The sequence below is a fragment of the Balaenoptera acutorostrata genome, chromosome 4 (genome assembly GCF_949987535.1).
Source record: "Balaenoptera acutorostrata chromosome 4, mBalAcu1.1, whole genome shotgun sequence".
Taxonomy (NCBI): domain Eukaryota; kingdom Metazoa; phylum Chordata; class Mammalia; order Artiodactyla; family Balaenopteridae; genus Balaenoptera; species Balaenoptera acutorostrata.
In genome coordinates, this window is record NC_080067.1 from 72,879,996 (window position 1) to 72,906,742 (window position 26,747).

The 26,747-nt window shown below is 39.9% G+C and overlaps 1 protein-coding gene across 1 annotated transcript in view; it reads right to left on the minus strand.

Moving 5' to 3' along the window:
- Window positions 1-1,222: 1,222 nt before the first annotated feature.
- P3H2 (prolyl 3-hydroxylase 2) overlaps window positions 1,223-26,747 on the minus strand; it is a 161,907-nt gene continuing 136,382 nt past the window's right edge. Inside the window, exons 7-15 of the mRNA XM_007195216.2 lie at window positions 23,372-23,412; window positions 21,508-21,602; window positions 15,054-15,181; window positions 14,399-14,494; window positions 13,728-13,878; window positions 12,741-12,858; window positions 11,703-11,778; window positions 7,116-7,256; window positions 1,223-2,280 (exon numbers count right to left, since the gene is read on the minus strand). Of these exons, the coding sequence (XP_007195278.2) occupies window positions 2,188-2,280; window positions 7,116-7,256; window positions 11,703-11,778; window positions 12,741-12,858; window positions 13,728-13,878; window positions 14,399-14,494; window positions 15,054-15,181; window positions 21,508-21,602; window positions 23,372-23,412 (939 nt within the window). The 3' untranslated portion in view covers window positions 1,223-2,187. The remainder of the gene's footprint in view (window positions 2,281-7,115; window positions 7,257-11,702; window positions 11,779-12,740; window positions 12,859-13,727; window positions 13,879-14,398; window positions 14,495-15,053; window positions 15,182-21,507; window positions 21,603-23,371; window positions 23,413-26,747) is intronic.

The window sequence follows — 26,747 nt, forward strand, 5'->3', positions numbered from 1 at the left end:
AACATACATGCTTGAGAGAATACGTGATGTCCCAGGTAGAACCGGACATGGGTAGCCTGCCAAACAGGAATAACGACTCTGCTGTCAGCAAGGAAACAAGATGGGGATCTACCCCCATGCCCATCTATCGAGGTCTCTGCTCATTGTCTGTGGGGCTGAATGGCAGTCAGTGCTGGAGTCCTAGCCTCTTCCAGAGCATCCAGGAAGCGCAGGCTGCAAGGAGCCAAAGACTGTTTTCTTTGTTGACGCCTTGTTGCCCGAAAACAGAAATTAGATCCTTGGCCATAACCTCCTATCAGCAAATCTGAGTGCCAGCAAATGCTTCTCAGTAAGAGAGCAGACAAATAGCAACCTCCCTTTCCAAAGTTCAGGGATTTTCAGCCCTAAAATTAGGTTTCAAGTTTTAAAATCACACATACACATAATGGAACCATTCACAATTCTGAAAAAGTTGGTAGAAGTAAATTTGGTTGTATTTGTGAATATTTCTAAAATCAGTTTTAAGGTTTGTTTCGTTTTAGCTTTGTTCTGTATTTAGAGCAAGAGGGAGGGCTTTTGGAAACAATTACAGACAATGATGTCATTTTCAGAGAAGGAAACTGAAGCCCAGAAAGGGAAAGAGAGTAGCTCCAGGTCACACAGCAGAGCATATTCGATCAGGCTGGGATTATAATCTGAGGCTCTTTTCACTCTCCCATGATGAAAATGCAACCAGAAGGTTGGGTGAAAAACGGATGGCACATAAATCATTATGACTCGACTTTTCAGTTTCAAAGGATGAATGTTCTTACCACTACCCAAGATCATAAATGGCAGAAAGTAAATGTGATTTTAAGAAAATGCTTTTATCCGTTGGTTTTCTTAAGGGCTACAACCTCTACCACTGCCCATCACAGAGGCAGATGATCTCGCATGCGTTAGTGGAGCAGACCCCCTCGGCTAGAACAACCCCAGTCCCCATCCCCCAAAACATTGTCTTTGCAGTGTCTTCTTTAGAATTCACACCAAGGACCAGATGTTCTCTGGATTAACACCTGTTTGCTAACCATATCTGTTTCTTCAGAAGTAATGCTCCCACCTTCCTTGCAGCCCCCAAGCACCTGCCAGCAAAACTAGCCATGGCCCAGTATTACCCCGGGTGGTCCCCAAAGCTCCTGGGGGATCCCAAAACCATTACCTGGAGACAAACGAAACATTTGGGAAAAGAAAAATAAACACCAAATATTAAAAGAAGGCTCCCTTTATTTAAAAAATCAGATACAAGCACTAAAATCCGTGAGCTGGAGAGCACCAAAGGGACCCCCAAAATATATGCAGATGGAGAGTGGAATCCATCCAAAATCATTTTCTTCTTCCTGAAGAACAAAACACACCTTCTCAACAGTGGACCCCACTCTCCCCATGGCAACTTGGCCATGGTGCCCTGATTCAGGTGCAATTAAAGATTTCCTTCCAAAGTCACTGGGATGAAGAGCCATTCCACTTCAACCCCTGTACAACCTTTTTAAAGACACAACTCCTCGGGCAGTCCTTTCTGGCACCCGGCTGGAGGGCGAACGGAAGTTTCCAGTGTAACGGCGCTCTCTGCTGAAAACACCAGAGTCAAAAACTCCACCCGGGCCCTGGGAAGGCTGAGCTCCTCCTTCTCATGCAGTCGTCATCAGAGTCATTCCTTTGCAGAGCCTGGGGGCCCTCAAGCCAGCAATACCTGAAGCAGTTCTGACCTCACCAGAGACTCCTCAGAGTCAAACTCATGGCCATCAGCCCTGGGGGAGATGGTGGCTGAAAGGCACAGAGCCAGGAAGGCCTTCTGAGTCCAAATCACATGCCAACTTTAGAAGTGGGCATGTCTGGGAACTGTTGTTTCGCCAAGAATGGACTTACTCTTTCTGCTTGAGTTTTAGGATCTACAGCAAATGAATTGTGTGTGTGTGTGTGTGTGTGTGTGTGTGTGTGTGTGTGTGTATGTGGTGGGGAGGGCATGACTGGGCTTTGAGAGATGACCTGCTGAAAAACCAAGACAGAAAGACCGAGAGGGGCAAAGCAAGCATCCTTAGGCACAGAAGGGAGATCTGGTGACTCATATTAACCTGTTAATTTATACCATGGCTCTGTACAAAAATAAAAAGGTTCTCATAAGATTAACAATTTAAATAAATATCTGATAGAATACTCTTTTTCTCATTTTTATAGCTCATCTTTGGGGTTGATATTTGGTTTGTGCTTCCCTTGCTGTTCTTGATCCAGGATCGCGATCACTTCATCGGCCTGTATTCGCTCCTGCAAAAAAGACAATTTACACATTGCTGTGACAAGCATAATAATCAGTGGCAGAAGCTTCCTCAACACTTCCAGGCATCCATCTGTACATGGATGGGTGCTAAATCTGGCTAAGAAGGAAACCTCATCTCCATCCCTACCCGGGTGCCTTCTCTTGACTTCCCTATGTCCTGAGCAGTTACTTTCCAAGATTTCTCTCTTGCCAAGAAATCTTGTATATTCAACTGCTGACTTCCCTTGCTACTTTGTGGTCCCACAGAGATCTCCAATTCAGTTCTCCAGGTCAGTGTTCAAGCTGAATTCACCATGTTCTCCCCCACAGACCTACTCTGTCCTCTTCACATATTTCTTCTCTCAGTAAAGACCACCACTGCTCCCCCATTTGCCCCAAAAGCCTGACCAGGGTTTCTTGGATCTGATAAATCACCAGTCCTCTCTGTTCTGCCTCCTGTTTCTGCCCCCTTTTTTTTTCAGTGCACATACTGTTGCCTTACTTTAGGCCAGTGTTTCTTAACCTTGGCACGGCTGACGTCTTGGAGCAGAGAACTCTCTGCTGTGTGAGCTGTTCTGTGCATTGTAGGATGTTTAGCAGCATCTCTGGCTTCTGCCTACTACAGGTAACCAGTGGCACATGCCCGGCCCCAAGTCGTGACAGCCAAAAATGTCTCTAAATGTTGCCAAATGTGCCCTACAGGACGCAAAACCGCTCCTGCTTGAGGACCATGGGTTTACCCTCTCATCATCTCTTAACTCAATTACTGCACCAGCTTCCAAACTGATCTGTTTCACACCCCTCCCACGTGCTTCTGATGCACTTGAATCATGACCCCCACCTTTTCCTGCTCACTGCTCACAACCCTCACATGGGTTCCCATTGCTCGACGCTCCAGATCCGACCTTCTTGATGTGCTTATAAGGACTCTGACTTTTCTCTCTTCTTCAGCTCGCCTTGTCTTCCCCTCTCGCCTCACCTTACGTTCCACCTTCCTGACTTACCACAAGGTCTCTGCATGCAGCACTCTGAGAAGGACTTCCTCATCCTACTCCAGGTTAAGTGCCCCTAGGATTTAAAGGATGCTTCCATCGCATCCTAGGCTGTCTCTTATCCCCACACCAATCCTTCAACAGGCCCAGCTGGTCTACCTCCAAATGGCATCTCCAATCGCCCACATCTTTTCACCTTCTTTATCATGACTCTAGTCTACGACGTGTTAGCTACAGTAATCTTTCCTATCCTGTAACTCCTGGGGCTGGAGGAGATGAGGACGGAATATTGCTTCCCCCCTACAGTTAGGGTAGAATTCATATTTCTTGAGCAGCTTGTCCAGTCTGATCGCCGCCTCCTCTGTGCCCTCTTTTCAGCCGGCTCTCCGCCTCGCATACCATGTTCTGGCCACCCTGGTTTTCTTTGCTTCTTGACTGTTCTGTGTTCATTCTTGTCTCTGGGCCTTTACAACCTCTTCTCCCCCTGGAATACTCGTCCCAAGACCTTTACCACGGTTAGCTTCTTCTTGTCACTTGTCTGGAGGCCCCTAACACTTCATCCCCGGCTCCTTTTTACTCTCAGATCAGTTGCCTTGTTCTCTTTCCCACACATCATTTCTCACTATCTGAAAATCCCTCAATTATTTATTCTTTTACTTGTTTGTTGTCTTTTTTCACTAGAAGGTAAGCTCCGTGAAAGCAGGGAGTCTTGTCATGTTTGGTCACTGTTGTATTTCCTGTGTCCAGAAAAGCTACGGACATTTGGCAAGGGAGTATTATAGTTGATGAATAAATAGAGAAGTGGATGAAGGGCTGCCCCTGTCTAAAATGTCTCTCCCTAAGGAAATCATGATCATCTTTTAAGGCTCATGTCAAATGCCATCTCCTCAATGAAGCCTTTCCTGGTTTCCTCTTTCTATCCCCTAAACATCATGCATTTTTTTTAAATTAATTAATTTTATTTTTAGCTGCATCTCGTCTTAGTTGCTGCATGTGGGATCTTTCATTGCAGTGTGCCGGCTCTTCGTTGCGGCACACGGGCTTCTCTAGTTGTGGCGTGCAGGCTCTCTAGTTGTGACCCGTGTGCTCAGTAGTTGTGGCGCATAGGCTTAGTTGCCCTGCGGCATGTGAGATCTTAGTTCCCCAGCTAGGGATTGAACCAGTGTCCCCTGCATTGCAGGACGGATTCTTAACCACTGTACCATGAGGGAAGTCCCCACCATGCATTTTTGCCTCTAATAATTCCTACTGAACTTTGCTATGCTTTTATTACTCAGGCCCCTGTATTATCTCTTCACTTTGACTTTAAGCTCCCTGAAAATAAAAGTTATGTCTTATCTAGTTTGTATCTCCTATAGGTAGTCCCTAGCACAATGTCCAGCATAGTAAGTTACAAAAAGAACTATTTTATGACTTGAAAACAAAGCCTCTTGTATTCAAGAGCTTGTAATTGAGCGTGATGTTGACCAAAAGGCACCTACAAGGACCAAATATACTAAATAACAGAAAACTAAATTGCCTTGATGTCCAAATAAAATGGGTATTACTTTTGTGAATATGGGGAGAACATCTTGCTGATTAGCAAACTGATGTAGATATAAAATGTTGCAATCTGAATGCACAGGAGACTGTTGTCATGTACGTCCTGAAAGGAAAGATGTTTAAGAGCTGCAAGTCTCTATACAAGGAACTGAAGCTTCTAATATTGGGCATCCTTACCAGTGTATGTTGCTAAATACTCCTTGAGAATTCAGTGCCTTTAAAGTAATCTATAATGAGCATGGAAGTCTGCCAGTTCTGATGATGTATTGATAGGCAGGCTTTCTTTGCCCAGGGATTCAACCTGAGAGTAGATGCCTAACTCAGGGACTCTGAAGTTTTTTTGCACATTGAAATCACCTGGGAAGCTTTTAAAAGTTCCGACACTCAGGTTACAGCCCAAACCAATTAACCCAGAATTTCCAAGGGTGGTAGACAAAATGTCGATAGTCGGTAAAGATCGCCAGTTGATTCCAATGTGGAGCAAAGTCTGGGAATCACGTCATAGGCAAAATGTTCTAGCAGTTGCCTCAGAGGCGCTGGTCATTTTCTTCTGTGACCACTAGATGTCGCCACAGCATGGAGAGTGAAGAATTTTCCAAACACTGTACTTTCCAGGTTAGCAAGGCTCAAAGAGAACTTTGTGTTAGCTTATTTTAATATAAAAAATATCTTGGAAGAGAGGGCTGAGGTAATGAATAATAAAACAGGTTAAATGTTTATTGAATTAAACACTAAAGAGAAAAAAAGGCGAGGCAGTTTTTCAACAATGTGATAGCTGCTCTGCGTACTCAGGTACCTAGGTTCCTTAGTCCAGAAGGAGTGATGTGGAGGAACGCTGACATTTTGGATGTGGAGACACAGGAGGAGAGAGGAATTACAGGTGAAGGAGACTGCTCAGTCCCCAGTGACGTTTTCAGATCTCTCCCCGCTCTGCTCCCTCTGTCAGGACCATTCTTTTCTCTTTCTGTGCCTGGCTATCGTCCTGTGCTCTCTTAGGATTGCGCTTATATACGTTAAGTCTTCCTTGTTATCCCCCTGCAAACGCAGACTGCTGTCTTCTCCCCGTCATTTCCTTTTCAGTCTTTCTAAGCTCCTCGTGGTCAAAGCTATGCTTTGTTCAACTGTGTACCCCCAGGGCCTACCTAGTGGAGTTTTCCAGGCACATAGTAGATCTTCCATAAACATTTGTGAAATATATGAAAGAATGCTTAGGGGATATGGCCTAAAAACTGAGTCAGCTTTGACAGCAAAAAGTATATGAGAAAGAGAAATTCATTTTAAAATTTCTGATGAAATTGGATTCAATTTAGGGATGTAAAGAGGAAATTTGGTTAGAATGCCATTTTCAAGACTAGAATTTCATAGCTTCATTAAGACTCAAGGCTGGAGGAGACTCTGAAGTCATCCGGTTTAGCCCTTGCCATGAAGTTTCAGGTTCAGGTTCAGCGTTCCATGCCAAGCAGTTGCTGAGGCTTTGATTGGAGCTGTCCAGTGACAAGAAACTCAATACTTACAAAGAAGACAAGTCCACCAAATAGTGCTGATGATTAGAAAGTTATTCCTTATGTTGAGCCTAGATTTTCCTCCCAGGGGCTTGTATCCAGAGGTCTTAATTCATCCCTCTGCAGCCTCACAGACAGACACCATAATCTCTGCCCACAGCATCCAGAAGGATGTGATCATGGTCTATTACCCAGGCTAAGCATCCTTAGCTACTTCCAATAGAATAATAACAATATTTTAATATTTAACTTAATAGTAGTAAATGATAAACTTTCAGGTCTCCTCACCCTCTTCTACATATGTTTCATAAATTATTCAGTGAACTTTTTAAGGATTTGTTGAGAAAACAAATCAGTCTTCCCAGTGACCAGTAAAAAATGATTCCTCTCTCCTGATGCTACAATTTATGAATAAACTCAAGACTAATTAGAGACTGCCAAATATCACTGTGATGTCTATTTCTGCAAACCTTCACTTCTAAGAACCCATCTGATTAAGAACTGCATTCATAGCCCTTCTTTTCCTCAAGCTCATCCTACAAATATCAAATGTGTAATTGCTAGGTCATGGATCTGATTAACAAAATTTGTTCTTGCTTAGAAAACAGAGCCAGTGTTGGAAACCAGACAGAAAGGATTCTGTAAAAGTTTTTGTTTGGTTTTGGTTTTGGTTTGGTTTTTTTTCCCCATGATCTCTAAGATTCCTGAACGGTTATGGATCAACCCAAAGGACTTTTCCGATAAATCAGTTCATGAAGCAGGTCTATAGGGTGTCTCAGTGGCTTTCTGGGTGGGTCAGAAACTCACCAATTCTCTGTAGAGTGGGTCCAAGGTAAACCACAGAGCCACTGCACACCTCTGGCCCTTGGTGACTGCCTTCACCCCATGCGGGTTCTCTCCTCCAGATGAGAAGCTGATCATACGCCCACACTTTGGTTTTATAGAGGCCTGAGAAAGAGAGTGAGAATTTGACTCTCAATTCCTATACTGTTAACATTTCTACAATCCCCCTTCTCTATCCTTCTAATGGAATCCTGGGGTTGAAGAAGACAAAATTGTTTCAGTTTCCTCGACTGTAAAACAAAGATAAGGTCAAAACAATACCTAATTCAGAAAATAAAGTTATCAGGTAAAACGGCTGGCACAGTCCATGGTAAATGGTAATTGCTCAATACAAGCTATGTTAGGGGCTGGTAAACTTCATGAAGGCAAAGCCTCTCCCTTTTAATTCACGTCTCTAATTTTAGCACTAGCACAACATCTGGCCTAAGTAGATGTACATTTAATATTTGTGGAATGACAAAAGCAAATCAAGGGGACATGTAGAGTGCTGGTAAATTCTTTTTTTTTTTTTTTTTTTAAAGGATTTTCTTTTTTTTATTTATTTATTTATTTATTATTTATTTATTATTTTTGTCTGTATTGGGTCTTCGGTTCGTGCGAGGGCTTTCTCCAGTTGCGGCAAGCGGGGGCCACTCTTCATCGCGGTGCGCGGGCCTTTCTCTATCGCGGCCCCTCCCGTCGCGGGGCACAGGCTCCAGACGCGCAGGCTCAGTAATTGTGGCTCACGGGCCCAGCTGCTCCGCGGCATGTGGGATCTTCCCAGACCAGGGCTCGAACCCGTGTCCCCTGCATTAGCAGGCAGATTCTCAACCACTGCGCCACCAGGGAAGCCCTGGTAAATTCTTATAATTGATCTAGGTAGTGGTTCCATGGGTGCACCCTTGCTAATTCCTTATTGTGCATTTATGGTTTGTGAACTTCTCGTAACACAAAAATTTTTCAAAGTCAAGTCTAATCCCATATGATACTTTAATTCCCGTTACAGTATTCCTGCCCAGTAGTCCTTAGCCAATGTTTTCATACCTCCAGTGATGAGAACACACCACCCCTTCAGGTGACCAATCCCATGGCCTCCAGGGCTCTGGAATGATGGGCGCAGTCCTTCCAAGCTTGGCTCAGATGGAGCTGTCCACTAATGATTAGGTAGGACAGGGTAGAAGGGAAAGAGGCACTGCTGGGGGCCCTGAGCCAGAGTATTAGATCAAACAAGCAGGCTCTCCAAACTGAGTAAGCTGAAGCAATGGAATATTAGGGGTCTCGCTTCCGTGAGTAAAGTGTCTGCTCTAAGCAGAGTTCATTTTTCTTTCTTGAGGAACACAGAAACCTGACTTATTCCATAGTACAGCTTAGAAATAAAAGCAAGAAAGTGGCACCAATCGTTGTACTATTTGATAAGATGGACCAGTTCTAACAATTTTCTGAATTGACTTGAGTTGATACATGACCATTAGAAGAAACTTTGGTCCCCTTCACCATAAAATGGGGTGGCTAAGTTTTTCCACTGCCAGCTTCAGGAGGAATATTTGGAAGATTTCCTGAAGTCCTTGGATTCTACTTAATGTAGGTACTCCCAGACTGTGTGACGAACTTGTGGAAGGTCAAAGGTAAGTGGAGTAGTCAAAGATCCTGAGGGGTCTGTGTGTGTGTTGTTTGTGTGCATGTGTTAAAAGGAAGAGCAGAGAAAAGCAGTCACTTTCTGGGTTACTCTTCTGTTCACAATAACTGAGGAGTGATTTGTCTTTGCTAGAGAGAGTTGCTTTTCTCAAGCAGCTTTATCAAAGTGACTTTCTGCTGTAAATCTAGGTTCCTAGTTACTGGTGCCTTCAGTATCAATCCGATTTTGTGTTTCTGGAGGAGGAATTTGTTGTGCATTTTCACACAGAAACAGTAAAATAACTAATACTAGAAAATATATGAAGCAGGACAGGAAAGCCTTCCTATACACATGGCTTTAGGATCTAATTTCAAATTTTCTGAGCTGCTCATTCCCTGGTGCTGGTCAAGGGCTTACTTATCCACATGTGGTCGTCATTGCTTCTGTGATTAGAGTCTTGGCATCAACATGTTACAATACTAAAGAGAGGCTGTGGGAACAATTTAATGCTTTGTCTCTGATGGAAGAATTGAAAATATGCTTACACATGGAGAACTTTGGGCAAAGAAGCTATCAATTGCCTGAAGCAGTTGGGATTGGTTATAGGTATGTGGGGTCACAAAGGACTAATCTTATCAAATGGAGAGCATCACTTCTCATATATCAGGTATGCGGAGGAATAAACAAGCTCCACTAATGACATTGCTTCTAAGGGAAAATGTATTCTGAAGTTTAAATGATTGTAAACATACATTTGGAACACAGCTCCACTGAGTTTAGTTTTTCATGAAGCAAATGGAACTCATTGGATTTTATCTTTTTCAAACTTGCACAGAGAAACCAAAATAACTAAATACCCATGTTTCACAAATATGCTGCTGTCGAAAATAATCCATGGTTCTTCCAAGTATGACGAAAGAAAATTCCTTTTGCTTTGCATCTAACTGATGATTAAAGTCAGAGAAAGCTTTGTGCTGTACTTGCCTTGAATAAATGTAAATCTTCAGCCACCATTCAGTAATTATACAGTTTCCAGATTTTTCCAAAGTAAAGAACTTAGGAGACTATTCTTCCTTGCATAGCACAAAGCTGGGGCATTTCCCTGCTCCAGTTTTCCCTCCAGAATCAAAGGAGGGAAAACTGAAAAGGAAAACTATCCATTTCTCTTTGTTATTGGCACGGGTTACCTAAGAATTTTAATTATCTACAAAATGCTCCCAAAACTCCACCATATGCGTTAATCTGAAGTAGAACTAATTTTTGAAAATAGATCTCTCAACTTGGAGCTTTTTCATTAAAACATTTTTTAAATTAGTTTTTCTTTTACTTTTTTAGGGGATGGTGGTGGTTAGATTCAGTACTTTTAAAAATAGCTGCATCTTTATCTTAAAAGTATAAATCTCTTAAAGGGGAATAGTATCTGCTTTCACACCTTTAAAAAGCAGAATTACAGTTAATTTGCATTCAAAAATTGGTGAATTCACACATATTTAATGATTCATTTAATTAATGATTCATACATAGTATGAATTAATGATTCATACATATCAATAATATTCCCGCCTTACTTATTTTCAAACATTGAGCATTTCCAAATATGGCCACTAGATGGAGAAGAAGCAAAGAAATCTTTTCAACCACCTGCCTGATTTTCTTTTCAATTGTGTGAAATTCAAGCAGTTTTGAACCTGTTAGCAGAGCTCAGAAATCAAATGCTTTCTGCACAGAGCCTTTTCAAAAGTTGATATTTTTGTATTGGCATTTAAACTGAGCCTGGATCATCAGTCTTGATTTAATTTCCCAAATCATGAAGCATAAAGATACTCCCATGATAATATTTAAGCTTTTTACAAAAAGGAGTGTGAGGCATCATGACCTTTTAAATATACAGTACATTAAAGTGTATGAAATATTTTTCTTAATTATATCAATGTTTCTGGACAATTTTAACCAGAATTCCCATAGGTTTTCCCTTTAAATCCAGTAATACATCGTTTTTATATCATTTGCTTACACCCTGGTAGTATGCCATGAATGAGACCAAGAAGAGGGTACAAAATATGAGGGGAAAAACATAAAACTCAGAAAAAAGTTGTGGAAATAGCTTACATAATGAAAAATCCTTGAAGTTTATCACATACATGTCTCAACTATTTTGATTTTGTATAGAGGAAAGAGATATCTCATAATCTATTTATAATTCAATTATCTCCTCAATCAGAAAACCTCTTTTTTCTACCATGGCATATGCTGTTCGGCTTAAAGACCAAAGATTCTGGCTATACGGTTTATAAGTGTTCAGTAGACTGGTTTTCCAAAGACATTAGTTTGCATAGGAAGATGGTGGTTGAGTTTAACTTTTGATTTTTGATCTACGAAGGTGTGTTTAGAATCTCATCCAAAGTATGAATATATAACACATGTGTGTCTGTGTGAATGTGTATATATCAATTTTCAAGTATAGGTTTACTTACCATCAGAATTTTATAAATATATATGTATACATATATATATACACACGCATATCATAATTTGGATAATGAGGGGTCTGGAAGCCAATGCTCACCTAAACATACAGAGCACCAGGGTACTTGAAAGCCATTCTGTGGAGTCATTTGACTTGTCATAGTCATGGGTGATTTAAGAATAGGTGTTTTTATGTTTCCATCAGATTACTTGACAAAGAATCAGAAGACCTAGGTTCTGGTTCTAAGTCTAACACAAACTAACTATATGATCCTTAATATATATTCTTTAAATTACCCATCTGTAAAAAGGAAAAGAAGATTTTTATTGATGATTCCATTTCTAACATTTTATAATGTACACATTTACTGGATCTCTCTCCACCTCATGAATTCTCAAGCTCAGAAATATTTGAAATCCAGCAGTCTTTGGAAAGTGGCAAAATTGAGACTAAAAATGCTAGATAAATTTGCAAGAATAGGCTGGCTTACAGTCACAGTCTTGGCATCCATCTCCGTGAATATGAATTCTCCTCCTTCAAAGTCATCATTCATATATAGGAGAGCACTGTAAAAAGAAAGGGAAGCAATTTGACCTCTTATATGCCTACACAACATCACCGCAGAATACTGCAGACTGGGCATGAACTGACCAGCCTGATTAGTAAGTTTCCTCTGAACTAAACATTAAAATGATTGACCCTCCTAACCCTCAAGAGTAAGATCAGATGTAGGGTCATAACCCTGAAGTATTTATTTATTCCACTCAGGTTAAAGTTTTAATTATATGTCAAACTTCATCTCACATTTCACCTCCTCCAAATAAAACCTAACTAGGTGTAATCTAGCCCTTTGATCTCGCCCACAGAATCTAAAACTCTATTCTTTCCTTTTATACTAATAACTCGAAAGGATGTATTTTTTCCGTAAGTAGCTGGAGAGATCTAAGGGGTGTATCCAAGTCTTGCAGATAGGGGGCGCTGAATAAACATTTTTGTATAGAGCACAGTGTACTAATAATTAACACATTATATACATGATGACTACAACTCCTGACTCTTTACACAGTAAAATATCATTCAATAAGAGAAAACCTTTTTGTCCTGAGTTTTCAGTTTCTTACTTACAAAATGCAGACATAGTTAAATGATGTGATGAGATCCCTATGCCTGCTGAGATGCACACCCTGTGTTCTCAGACTGAGATACTAATACATATACCGCAAGGAATATGTTTAAATAAAAGCCAAGTGAGAAAAAAAAAACAACATAAACTTTACTTTTTATGTTAAAACAAAAGGGACATTCTGTGGAATAAGATGCAACAAATCGTGCAGGGATTTTTAAGATAAAAATATGAGACGCTGAAGTCACTTCTCAGTTGTGGCAGCTGCTTCAGAAGATTATTTGAGCATTTCTGCTTCATCGAGATGAATGTGATGACAAGCAAAACAGATCAGCTTCCTAGTTTCCACGGGGTTTTGATAACTGTTGGGCAAAAGCTTGGTTCTGAATCAGATGCTGGCTGTACCTATAGTCCCGGAATGTGTAAGCAGGGGGCTCCTTCCAGCATTCATTGGCCTCTGGATCCAACAGGCAGTTGTCAGCATGGATGGGATGACTGAGGTCATTTCTTCTATCCTGTTGACCTGCCAGGAAAGGGAACGGGGAAGCATGAGAAATTGAATGCTGTAAACTGCAAGAGCAAAGCTGGCAATCTGTCTTCTCCCATGGCTGCTGCCCTTTGCAAATTTGAGGATCAGAAGGCAGGGCAGGCTAAAGAACACTGGGCAAGCACCGTGAAGAGACTAGGGTCCTGCTTTGATACGAACTTGATGTAAAAAACTGTAGGCAAGTCACACCTGTCTCTTCAGCTATAAAAGTTCTCCGATATAAATATACATGCAGAAATTCCATGCATTTCATGGGCTGTACTTTGTGTGGGGCAGTCAAAGGATGAGGATAAAATGCAAACGTCAAAAAGGAAAGATCTGATGCAGCTGAAGGTTCACAAGTGGAAAAGTCTACTTCTGTGACATTCTCTCTCCCCTCCTCCTCAGGAGGGTAGAGAAGAGAAGATGGAGAGAAAAAAATAGTGATGCCAGGGTGTGAGGGGGTCTCTGCCTTTTTAAGCACATTTCTTTCAACAATCCTTTTTATCTTCTATGCTTCCCCTCAATGCTGGTGGGCATAATGGTGACTGTAATTTCCAGGTTCTTGAACCCTGAAAAGTGAAACCTAGAGCAGAAAAGTATTTTTCTGTGTGATGGTAGCAAGCAGAAGAAATGGATTTGAAAGGGAAAATAGGCAGCGTGGTGGTCTTCTAATACTTTAGGGGACCAGCAAAGTAGAAAAAGAGGGAAGGGAAAAATCAGAGTGAGTAAGCTTCTTTTGTTTTAGAAATGCAGAACTCTTCTGAACCGTTAGTCTGACATGTTCATAGAGCTTTGTTCTGCATTGTTTTCTTTCTCATTTCACTGTGGGTAAAAGGGAACACGTTCAGACTCTGGAATCTCACCAGACAGGGCTGTGCGGCAGACCATGTGTGTATAGGAAAAATACAGGGTTGAGTTCAGCATGAAATAGGATTCGACAATCTTTCGAGCCTTCTCGCTGATGTCATAAAACAGACGGGCACTCTTCAGGGGGACTCGGCCTTCATAGCCAAACTGAAGAAAAAGAAGAATATTAGGAACCACTGGGTTGATTGGAAGCCTTGAGAAAACCATATGCTAGGTTTTATTAAGCCAATATAGATGCTCCTCTCGCTGTTGGCTCGTGGGAATACTACTACAGACCTGTGGATTTGGTTTAGGAAACTGAGGGAAAGTTGGAAGCTAATCGTCCCTCTCCTCTTCTCTCAGGACACTTTCCTCCCCCTTCTACAAAAACGCCTCTCGCAGTACAGACTGACAACTTTTTTGAGTATGTTTTCACCATTGGACCTTGAGCTTCTTGAGGACAAGGGGGTTGTGTATTATCTGTCAGACGCAAATCTAGGAAATAGAGTTTGATCCATTGATAACCGAATGGAGGAATTAAAAACAATGAAGGTACCATTTCATACTTGCTCCCTTCAATGACCTGATAGGTCTATATCTTAAACCCTTCTCTTCCCTGTATCTGCCATTCCCAGAAGATCCTGGGTTGACAATTAGGAATTCAGATCCAAAAGAAGTTAAGTTTTACTTTGAGTGCTTTCAGGACAGTTGCACCTTCAAACTTTTCATTGGGTGTATGGGGTGAAGTTTTTCCTCTGTATCCATCACCAACAAGCATGATTCCCTAGAAGCAAAATACAAGGTGCTTTATTAATGAGGATTATGAATTCATCACATCTCCCTTTCTGCCTTGACTGCCAGAAAGCTGAGAACCAAAGTCAATACTCAGAACCATCTCCATTTTATTCTAGGATTCCGGTATCATTAATTCTTCCAACCAAAAGAGGGATCTTTATTTAACTTTCACCCCGCATTTTCATTATAAAATGGTGCCACCACTTTCTGTAGAAATAGGTAGAACATAAATAATTAATATATTGATTAATCATTGATAAAAATAAAGAGATTTTTCCCAGCGACTTTATATGATAGGCAGGGCACATGCTGGATGCAGTTGTCCTAGGAATTAAGCCTCTAGCTCTTCCAGACCCAAGAGCCATGTACAGAGCTGGACAAAACTCCAATCACCCCAACCCAAAGGCTATGAAAGTGCCTCCACAATCAATGTCCTTCTCCTAAAGAAAGTAACATTTCAGGCTTGGTTTCCTGGCTCCAAGTAAGTCCAGGACCAAAGCTCTTCCACGCTCAGGCCAGACCAGTGCAGTGGGGCTTCCGGGCCTCACACTAGCAACGCTGTGCAACTCCCGGCACTGTTCTTCCGACAGGACGTTATCCAGGAGGACACGCTGAGTCCCGTTCAGCTGCTCGGAGTTGTAGACGAACGTGATGTTCTCATAAAGCAGGGGGCCACCTGCAGGGACAAAACACATGGTTGTCCTTGTTACCTCTGTTCCCAAGGCGGGAAGCACAGAACACCCAACAGCTTTCAACGTGCAGTTCAGGAGTCAGTTTCCTCACGAATATTTAGGAACGCAGAGACAAATTACAAATCTGGAAGGCTGAGAAACGCAATATAGATTCAAGAAAAAGGCAGATGTCTGGCTACCAGGTTTCCCCATGATGTCGTAAGTAATATATTACATTTGTATAGGATTTGGGGATTGATAAACTATTTTTTTTTTCACTTGATTCCAGGGATGATCCCGCAAAACAGACTGGGCATCTCATAGGATTCTTCTCGGTGAAGACTTTCCAGAATTCTCTCAGCAGTGGGCCCCTCCCTTCTCCACAGCCCTGGGTTCCTACCTCTGCCAAAACATCTCATGCAATTACTGGATGACATGACCTCAGGGTAGGTAAAGACTTTTTAAAGAGATAGCAGGACAACCAAACAATTGAAAAAAAAAAAAAGAAAGAAAGAGAGAAAAAAATTATTTGACAACATGTTTGTGTCCTCAGTTCCACCGGTATCCAGAGCAAAACCTTCACCAAGTAACTCAGGGAATAAATGCCCATCAGGACAGTCATAACCAAGTCACCTGACTCCTTCCCAGTCTTCTTTCCACCATCTACTGACTCTGGATGGTCTGACTTTTGGAATATCTCTTTTTCTCTGCTCTCTGGGCAAATTATATCGATATATATATATATATATATATATATATATATATATATATATATATATATATATATATGTATATATATATATATATATCTCCCCCACAGGGAAGTTTCCTGTAGGCACCTGCTCCCTCACTGGACAGAGCTTACAACTTTATAAAATTAGCTCCATATTGGCTCTTCAAAGCATGATGCTTTGTTTTAGGTGGCGAAATGACAAAATCTAGACCTGACATGGTTCTTTCCTCATAGAGAATAGGACTGAAGGACAAAGCCTCTGATGGTGAGGAAATCTTCCAATGTAGCAAAGTACAAACACCTTGAACCAGAAAACTGAATAGAAAAGCAAAACTTGTTTTTCTCCTCTTTATAATATTCCTCCTAAGGGACCTGATGCCTGTCAACAAGAGCAGTTCACCATGGAGGGCATGGGGGTGAGGAGGGCTCCTCCCATCCTCCCCAGTTGGGCAATGGTCACCAGCACCCTGGTCTAAAACACATCATTGAAGGAGAAAGAGGCAACTGAAATTGATGTCTACTCTTTGGCTTTAAAACAGATTAGTCAAACTAGGGAACAGCACTGAATGTTATTAGTCCAGTTGGGATAAAAGAGTTACTACAGCCCATGATTAATGGAATATTAAAATAATGGGACAGTGTTTCTCAATCTTGACTAATGTACGGTTATCTGTTAAAGCAAAAGTTCCCTAAGAAGATTCAGTGCTGACAAATTATTTGTACTGCAGTTTTACTTCCATGTTTGCAATCATAAAACTGTAAGTACAGTATTTATTTTTATAGCTTCATACAACTATCATACCCAAACCAATGTACAAGATTAAATAAAAGCAAGACCATAAAACCAGCTAAATTCAAATTAACAATATTAATAAAATGGTTAATCCTATTTTGTGGAAACTGAAAAGCAATGTTCCACATGAATATTCTAATGAGTGATCTGGCCCTGGTTCTTCTGAGCCAGCATTCCTCAGAGTGCTCTTGGTGTGCAATGACTCATTCTACTACAAGTTTTCTCTGTTGAAACTACTGTGGAATCTTAGTGGACCATGATGAATTTTGGCCTTCATCTGGTCTTAATACATTATTCATAAGTTTGTCCTACTTCAATTCTTATTAGTCTTTGACCATTGAAGTGTTATTAACCGATGCCAATGTGATGGTAACTGCATCCATACCCACTGAGGTATGAAATCTCATGGCAATCCTTGGCTATAAGTGGTTATTCAGATGACCCACTAGTTGCCCCTCTTAATTTTTTAAATGACCATCAAAATTTATAAACACAGAATTTCTTGGATTCCAGGAATATATCCACAAGCTCCCAGTATTAGTATCAATCTTTTGGAAGAATAGAAAATACATACATAAATATCTATATCTATATCTATGTATCTCCTACAATTCAATGTTTTTCAAACTGTGTTCTACAGAAAAGTTTTTAATGAAAAAAGAGTTTATTGATCAAATATGTTTGGGAAGTACTGGGGTAAACAAAATTTAAGAGGACTTCTTGGAACTTTTAATATGTGAACAGGCATTATGAATATCCTAAATATCAATATAATATGCAGCAGTTCTCACCCTTAAATAAACACAATACCCACCCTTTCTTCCTTCCCTCTTTCCTCCCTCCCTTCCTCGCTCCCTGCTTCCTCCCTCCTTCCCTCATTCCTTCCTTCCCGTCTTCCCCTTCTTTCCTCCTTCCCTCCCTCCCTCCTTCCCACCCTCCCACCCTCCCTCCCTCCTTCCTTCCTATGGCAGAGAGACTCTAGGTTGGCCCCTAATGGTCACAGCCTCCTGGTACGCATAGGTTTGTGTACTTTGCTTCCCTCAAGTGTGGGTGGTACCTGGAGCTTGCCTCTAACTAACAGAATATGGCAAAGGTGATGGGCTATCACATCTTTGATTGGTTACATAACATTGCAACTCCTATTTTGCTGGTTGACTCAATCTGTTGCTTTCTCAGCTTATAGTCTGATGAAACAAGTGGCTGTATTGGACAGGCTCACACAGCAAGGAATTGAGGGCATCCTCCAGCCAACAGTCAACCAGAAACTGAGAACCACAGTCCAATAGCCTTCAGGAACCGAATTCTGTCATCTGAGCTTGGAAGAAGATAGTTTCCCAGCTTTAGAAGAGACGTCAGCCCTGATCAACACTTGATGGAACCTTGTGACAGACCCTGAAGCAATGGACCCAGCTAAGCTACCCCCATAGTCCTGACCCACAGAAACTGTGAGATAGTAAGTGTATGTTATTGTAAGCTGCTACCTTTGTGTTAAATTTTTTCACAGCATGGAATGGACCTCTTAACAAAAAACACAGTTTGTTTGGGAAAGGCTGCTCTAATCTATATAGTTAAGATCCATAGCCACATTGAGACTGTCCCTCAAATATTCAAAAGTGAATGGCACATTCCATTTCCATTCAGAAACATAGAGAGAGACATTCCTTCAACATGAAAGACAAGATACTTGTACGTTCACTGGAAAGAATTTTCTAGTATAAAATTCGAATAGAAATGGAAGACAGATCAAGGGTTTAGTGGACTAGGTTGGTTTGTACTTTGCCATGTTTTTCTCATTTTCTATATTGAGAGTGTATCACTTTAAATATATTTAGTTTACTTTCAAAACATGACTTCAAAAGTTATCTTAGAACATTCAGAAAAATGCTTACCATGCTTAAGCTCTGTATAAGTATTTTCCATTATTATGATGATCATTTTTGAATTGTTAAAATATGCCTGGTATATTGTGTTAAGTTTGAATGAGATATCGTAATAAGCATATAGCATAATGGATTATATTTAAAAGAGAGCTACTGGGATATTGACAATTTCCCCAACCATGGCATAAGCAATATACAAGGATCAGGTGAAGGGACAGAGTGCAACACAGAGTCTAAAATACCTAAATTCCAACAGGTTTGGGCAGAATCTATACTAGACATCTGCCTTTCATGTAGCTTGCACAACCACCACTAAGCACAGAGTTTCATACAGAGGTTTCCCACATATCCATTTAACAAAAAACAGGCAACTACCTACCCATTAACCAAAAGGAAAACAAAAATATAAAAGGAAAAATAAATCCTGCCATTCAAAAATGCAAGTCTACCAGCCTATAAATGACTAGTAGCACAACAGACAGAGAAAAACATTAAAATAAAAATAGAAATGTAGTCCAATAAGTTGTGGTTCCTGGGATCTGATTTGATGGCTTCAGCCAACTCTTAACCACAGCCTAAGGAGATTTAGTTAAACAACTGAATTCTTCTCTCATTCATAAAGTATGTGCCTGGCTCTGACTCTCCATTTGTAATAAAGAGGAATCTTATAGGAAAATGCTCTTTTGTGTTCACTGCCTATGGCTCAGGGCAAGAAGATATATTTTACCATAAATATGACAAGGTCATACAAGTTACAACGGGAGTGTGCTAACAAGACCTTATATGAGCACCACCCTTTACAGTTTACAAAACACTTTCATATTCATCCTCTCCAAAGAGTTGCTATCCTTCTGTTACAGGTGAGGATGATAAGGATCAGAGAGAGTGAGTCTCTAGTTACCCATCACTCTGGAGAACATCAGACTAAGACAGGCTTCCTGACTCCAAGTTCAAAGTGATTTCTACTATACCCCCGCTGACTCTGGGATTATTATCGAGCAGGGCTTTTGGAAAACTTGTGGTTGAAAGAAGAATGGATAAGTGACAGATGTTTTTAATAAGATGACAAGCATATTCCAAGGACTGGAGTCACTCTGCGGTGCAGTAGCCCTGAGTCACTCCCATCTTAATGCGCGGGAGACATACAGTATGAATACTACTAAATACTGTTAGGTAACCAGAGTAGATGACAATCTCTTTGTGGAAGATGAGAAAAGCTGAAATATATTCTACTCTGGAAGCACGCATCCTTTCTTGCCTCCCTGACATCTGCTTTCAGCCAGACTAAGATGTTGAAAGTGTTTTCTCATTGGGAACTTTGCCTCTGTCTACCACTGTTCTTAATTTAGACCATATTTTGATCTCTAGTGACTGCACAGAAGGCCTTCCAGTAGGTTCCCAGGGAACATCCTATGATTCATTAGCCCATTCAATGGCAGAAATGATAGAATTTGGCAACCCAGTCAATCATGACCTTTCTCCATCCTGTGTAGTTTTCTGTTCTACTCTTCCCATTAGCCTTCTTAGTCAGTTGCTGGACATCAGATCCCCTGGTAGCCCGAAAAAAAATGCTTTGAAATTTGGCAACTGTCCTGGAGCTTCCCAAACGTTTACAGCAAAGTGCCGGCTTACTGGCATGTACTTCCTGGGTGATTTCTCAGCTTAAAAAGCAACGTGAACTCTGGCTGACCATGAAGCTCTCTGGCACTCATAAAATAGCTTGGGCTTTGTGACTACAAACTGAGGTCCAGGTCAGATTAGATGAGCGTATTATCCTGTTTACTGCCTCAAACTGACTTGGAAGCTGAGGAAGGAAAGGGCTGGGAAATGTGAGAGCTGCAGAGAGCCAGAAGTTTTCAAATCAGCTAGAGGAATGTGCTGACATCTCTCTTGTTGGGGAAAGGGGGACTGTACTTATTCTCAATGCAGGTTTTTGAAAAACCTCTTCTTATCTTGCAATTATTTAATCAATAGGGAATACATTTCAGATATTTAGACACTTCTATGTTCCATCATCAGGCGAAGAACAGAAAATGGGATTTGGATTCAAAAGCCTGGTTAACCTATTACAAGCTCTGAGGCTTTGGATAGGTCACTAAATCTCTGTGAGCCTCAGTTTTCTTGCCTGTGAAGTGGGGGACACTTGTCTCACAGGAGATGCTGCCAGTATTAAAATGAACTGTGTATAAATTTGCTGGGAAAATTGTAAAACATATAGAAGTAATAATAATTGTTAAGGATTACTACTGTTGTTAGTACTACACTTGCTAATAAGTTATGATTACAACAATGTTTGGCTCTATTTAAAACCTACGCTTGGCAACACTCCACCTATGGCTCCAGTCATTTTGAGGTTATGTAAACAGGCATCTAATATCCTGCTGTCTCCATCTCTGAGCCTTTTGTGTCCTTTGTTTCATCCACTTGAATGGCTCCCTCCACACTTCTGTCAATCTAATCTAAATTCTACTGATTTCTCAAAGCCCTGATCAGATATGTGCCTCAAGGATCTTAGGTTAACTAATATCCCGTGTGACCTGTCTCTTCAAGTTCCCCCGATACACAGTCTATTCCATGCTCTCTAGCACTCCCTTCCAATGTGAGAGAAGCAAGCCAGGTAACCTCTCCAAGCCTCAGGTACTCAACTGAGGACGGCAATGATCATATAGTCCCTGCCTAGCTCACAGGACTCCTGTGAGTGAATTTGGTAGCACTTTTGTTGAAAACCAAAGGTAGTGAGTGATATACGCACCTGAGACATACTTGTTTTTGAGACTTGCTTTCAGAATTTTATGAACTGGAGTAGTTTAGTCCTATTCTTTATTTTTCAGTGAAAATGGGTTCTGCCCTGATCCGGGTAAGAACTGGCCAAGTCCCAGCCTCCCCTTCCCCTCCTTCTAAGAGTAAAAGTGCAACAATACTTACCCTCTCTTAGGTCTCGGTCTATCTTGGGTGATGACTTTTTCCGCGTTGATAATCCATGAACTTCTGTCCCCTCCACATTCACTCCTGAAGGGACCCTGCCCATTCAAAAAAAAGAGTTGAAATAGCAATATCCCATTGACTAAAAATGTTCAAAGGCAAAGGATACCTTACTCAGGTAGTCTATGACTTCATATTATATATTTTTGTGGTTCAAAAGTCCACATCTTTCAAGATCAAATTAGGTGCTATTGCCTCCATGAAGCTCTTCTCTATTTTCCCAATGAGTGTGCTCTATTTCACTTCTCTAAATCTTCTCAGCAACCTTTATTACAGTTCATTGTATCCATAATGTAAACCACTTGAGATTAGACTTTGAGTACCAACAGAGCATGAAACAATGATCACGTGCATGTTTACAATGCTCAGAGTGTTGTATTATATGTCTTGAATATAGAGCACATCACTGAAAGATGGTTGAATTGAAATAAATCATGTCCGACTGTAGTGGTTCTCGACTATTCCAAGATAGAAGACATGAGTTTGTGTCAAACTTTGTGAACACACACAATAGCATGATGCCCTTTCAATATATACAAATTGAGCAAATCCAAATATGCATATACATTCTTGGATCTCTTGAAATAATTTGAGGTCACCCAGGGGTTGAGCCCTTGAAGCTCAGTGAAAGACCACAAGATTTTGAATAAGAAGGTCTGGATCTGCCAGTCCTTCATGGTGAGACACTGAGTCCTTTGCCTTGTCAGGGCCTCAGTTTCTGATTTTGATAATAACCTGGACTTCAAGATCTTGTGGACTAAGAATGCCGCCTGCCATATCAGTAAACGAAGGATGTTGTGGCCATCAGCCACTACAGCCTCCCCTGATGGTGAGCCCTGAAGGAACTGAGGATGGAAACAGGATACCCACCATCAAGCAGTCAGGCACCACAGCCTCCCCCCAACGGTGCACCCTGAGGGGACTCAGGATGGGAAAACACAGGACACTGGCCCCGGAGAGCTGAGGTGCATATCAAAGGAATGATTTCAATGAGCCCAGGCTCTTGAATCTTCCCATACATAGAAAAGCGTAAACCCTAAATTAACTAGGGATGTCTGGTTTTCTTTAATTAACAGTAATCTTTTGCTATTCTGACTGTCTGCTTTTTGTTACAAAACTCCTATACATCCTGGCTCCTCCCTTAACTCTTGGGAGCAGTCCCTCAGAGCCATCTGAGAGGCTGTCTCCTGGGCTTGAAGTCCTCAGAAAATCCACTGAATAAAACATAACTCTCAATTTTACAGTGCATTTTTTTCTTCAGTTGACAATCAATCTCAAACGTGTAACTCCAAAATTCTATGACTCCTTGAAATGCTCAGAACATGTAAACTGACTTTTGACATCTATCATTTTAAAAACTGAGTTTTCTTCATTTCTGATTGAGTTCATGACACTTAATATTTTAGCTTGCTGTAAAACTTTCCGAGCTTGATGCTTTCAAATAAATGCAGTAAGAAAATTTAGCATGAAAAAGATAATTTAATTGTTTTTTTCCTATTAAAAAATCAAAAACAGCATCCAACTTTCTCTGATTTAGAGTCACAGAACATTTAGCCATTAGAGATCACCTGATTCAACCCCTTGATGTGAGGAAAAGCATGAGACCCAGAGAGGAAGATAAATTATTTAAGGTGCCTTGGAAATAAGAGGAAGAGCTGGGACCAGAATGCAGAACTCCTAATTCCCAGTTCAGAGCTCTTCTAGTTATATCCTTTTGCCTATTTCATAGAGCCCAAGTTCTTTATAATAAATATGATTCTAAGTATTTCTTCTCATTACAAATAAACATTCTAAATGGAGAACTTACTGATTCTCAGCCTGTCGTCCTCCATATTGAATCCAATAATTCTGTTTAAAAAAAAAAACAAAAACAAAACTCAGTAGTTTTGTCACTAAAATTCCATGTACAGAAATAAGATAAAACACTCAAAAGACGTAAAATATTAGAAAACTTGCATATTATGTAAAGCTATAATATAGTATTTATTTTTAAATTTTAATAAAAAGGAAGGCTAAGGTTGGTGCAATTTTGGCTAAGACAAAATGGATTAAAAAAATAGCATGGCATTAGCTTGGGCATCCATCCTTTTGTCCAAGAAAGTGATTTAGAATTTGGTAGCAAGAGACACTTAGAAGATAATTAAGTATAACTCCTTTCACTTTTATAAATAAAACAAATAAACAAAAAGTCCAGTCTGGTTAATCATCTGTATAGGATCATAAAGTAAGTGATTTTTTTTCTCCTAGGGTCATTTGGGATAACATAACTTTCAAAAATAGTAAGACCGGATATAAACATATTAGAAATGTTACATTAGAAATGTACATTAAAATTATCCTAATTTTAAAAATGCATCAATAAAAACATAACATAACTAAGAAAGAGATGAAAAATGTGTTACAAGTAGGATATATTATAAACAGTGCTTTTTATATTAACTATTAACATGTACAGTATATAAAGAACTTATATAGCAACGAACAGATAAATGAATAAAATACATGTCCAGGTAAATCAAATGAGAGGACAAATGATTAATAATAATTTGTGAAAACCTGATTTTTGCTGGTAATAATAATTTGTGAGAAGTTGATTTTTGCTGGTAATCAAAGGAATACAAATTAAAACAACAGTGGTGTACCATTTTGTACATAATATATTAGGCATATGAATGAGTTTAAGATGCTACTTCTCATTGCTAAGATGTTCATGGTAAAACCATAAACTTTTATGAACTGTTAGGAATAATGAAGGTACCAGAAAACTCTCCTAGAAAAAAAATTTCAAAAATTTTAAACCTTCTCATATCCTTTGATGGCAGAGTTAACCCACTTCTGGAAATTTATCCTATAGATATAGTTCAGTAGAAAGAAAAATGCTTAATGCATTCATTTCGGCACAAAAGAACAAAAACAAATAAAACAAATGTTCAACAGCAGGAAAAGGATTAACTTATTTATTGTACATCAACTATAGATGTAGCTAAAAATAATTTTGAAAGCTGTAAAGATATAGAAATTGCTTACGCTATCCCAAATAAAAATCAATAAATAAAAATAGAAATCTATATATACTGTGGTACTACTTCTACAAAAGGGATGTCTTCATATGAAGAATGTTTAAAAGACAACATGGGGGACTTCCCTGGTGACACAGTGGTTAAGAATCCACCTGCCAACTAAAAGCTGGTTCTTTAAGAAGATAAACAAAATTGATAAACCACTAGCCAGACTCATCAAGAAAAAAAGGGAGAAGACTCAAACCAACAGAATTAGAAATGAAAAAGGAGAAGTAACAACCGACACTGCAGAAATACAAAGGATCATGAGAGATTACTACAAGAAACTATATGCCAATAAAATGGACAACCTGTAAGAAAAGGACATATTCTTAGAAAAGCACAATTTTCCAAGACTGAACCAGGAAGAAATAGAAAATATAAACAGACCAATCACAAACACTGAAATTGAAACTGTGATTAAAAATCTTCCAACAAACAAAAGCCCAGGACCAGATGGCTTCACAGGCAAATTCTATCAAACATTTAGAGAAGAGCTAACACCTATCCTTCTCAAACTCTTCCAAAATATAGCAGAGGGAGGAATACTCCTAAACTCATTCTATGAGGCCACCACCACCCTGATACCAAAACCAGACAAAGATGTCACAAAAAAAGAAAATTACAGGCCAATATCACTGATGAACATACATGCAAAAATCCTCAACAAAATACTAGCAAACAGAATCCAACACCACATTAAAAGGATCATACACCATGAACAAGTGGGGTTTATCCCAGGAATGCAAGGATTCTTCAATATACATATATCGATCAATGTGATACACCATATTAACAAATTGAAAGATAAAAACCATATGATAATCTCAATAGATGCAGAAAAAGCTTTTGACAAAATTCAACACCCATTTATGATAAAAACCCTCCAGAAAGTAGGCATAGAGGGAATTTACCTCAACATAATGAAGGCCATATATGACAAACTCACAGCCAACATCATTCTCAATGGTGAAAAACTGAAACCTTTTCCACTAAGATCAGGAACAAGACAAGGTTGCCCACTCTCACCACTATTATTCAACATAGTTTTGGAAGTTTCAGCCACAGCAATCAGAGAAGAAAAAGAAATAAAAGGAATCCAAATTGGAAAAGAAGAAGTAAAACTGTGACTGTTTGCAGATGACATGATATTATACATAGAGAATCCTAAAGATGCTACCAGAAAACTACTAGAGCTAAACAATGAATTTGGTAAAGTAGCAGGATACAAAATTAATGCACAGAAATCTCTTTCATTCCTCTACACTAATGATGAAAAATCTGAAAGAGAAAGTAAGGAACCGCCCTGCCTTACCATTGCAACAAAAAGAATAAAATACCTAGGAATAAACCTACCTTAGGAGATAAAAGACCTGTATGCAGAAAACTATAAGACACTGTTGAAAGAAATTAAAGATGATACAAACAGATGGAGAGATATACCATGTTCTTGGATTGGAAGAATCAACATTGTGAAAATGGCTATACTACCCAAAGCAATCTACAGATTCAATGCAATCCCTGTCAAACTACTAATGGCATTTTTCACAGAACTAGAACAAAATATTTCACAATTTGTATGGAAACACAAAAGACCCCGAATAGCCAAAGCAACCTTGAGAAAGAAAAATGGAGCTGGAGGAATCAGGCTCCCTGACTTCAGACTATATATACTACAAAGCTACAGTAATCAAGCCAGTATGGTACTGGCACAAAAACAGAAATATAGATGAATGGAACAGGATAGAAAGCCCAGAGATAAACCCACACACATATGGTCACCTTATCTTTGATAAAGGAGGCAAAAATAAACAATGGAGAAAAGACAGCCTCTTCAATAAGTGGTGCTGGGAAAACTGGACAGCTACATGTAAAAGAATGAAATTAGAATACTTCCTAACACCATACACAAAAATAAACTCAAAATGGATTAAAGACCTAAATGTAAGGCCAGACACTATAAAACTCTTTGAGGAAAACATAAGCAGAACACTCTTGATATCAATCACAGCAAGATCCTTTTTGACCCACCTCCTAGAGAAATGGAAATAAAAACAAAAATAAAAAAATGGGACCTAATGAAATGTCAAAGCTTTTGCACAGCAAAGGAAACCATAAACAAGA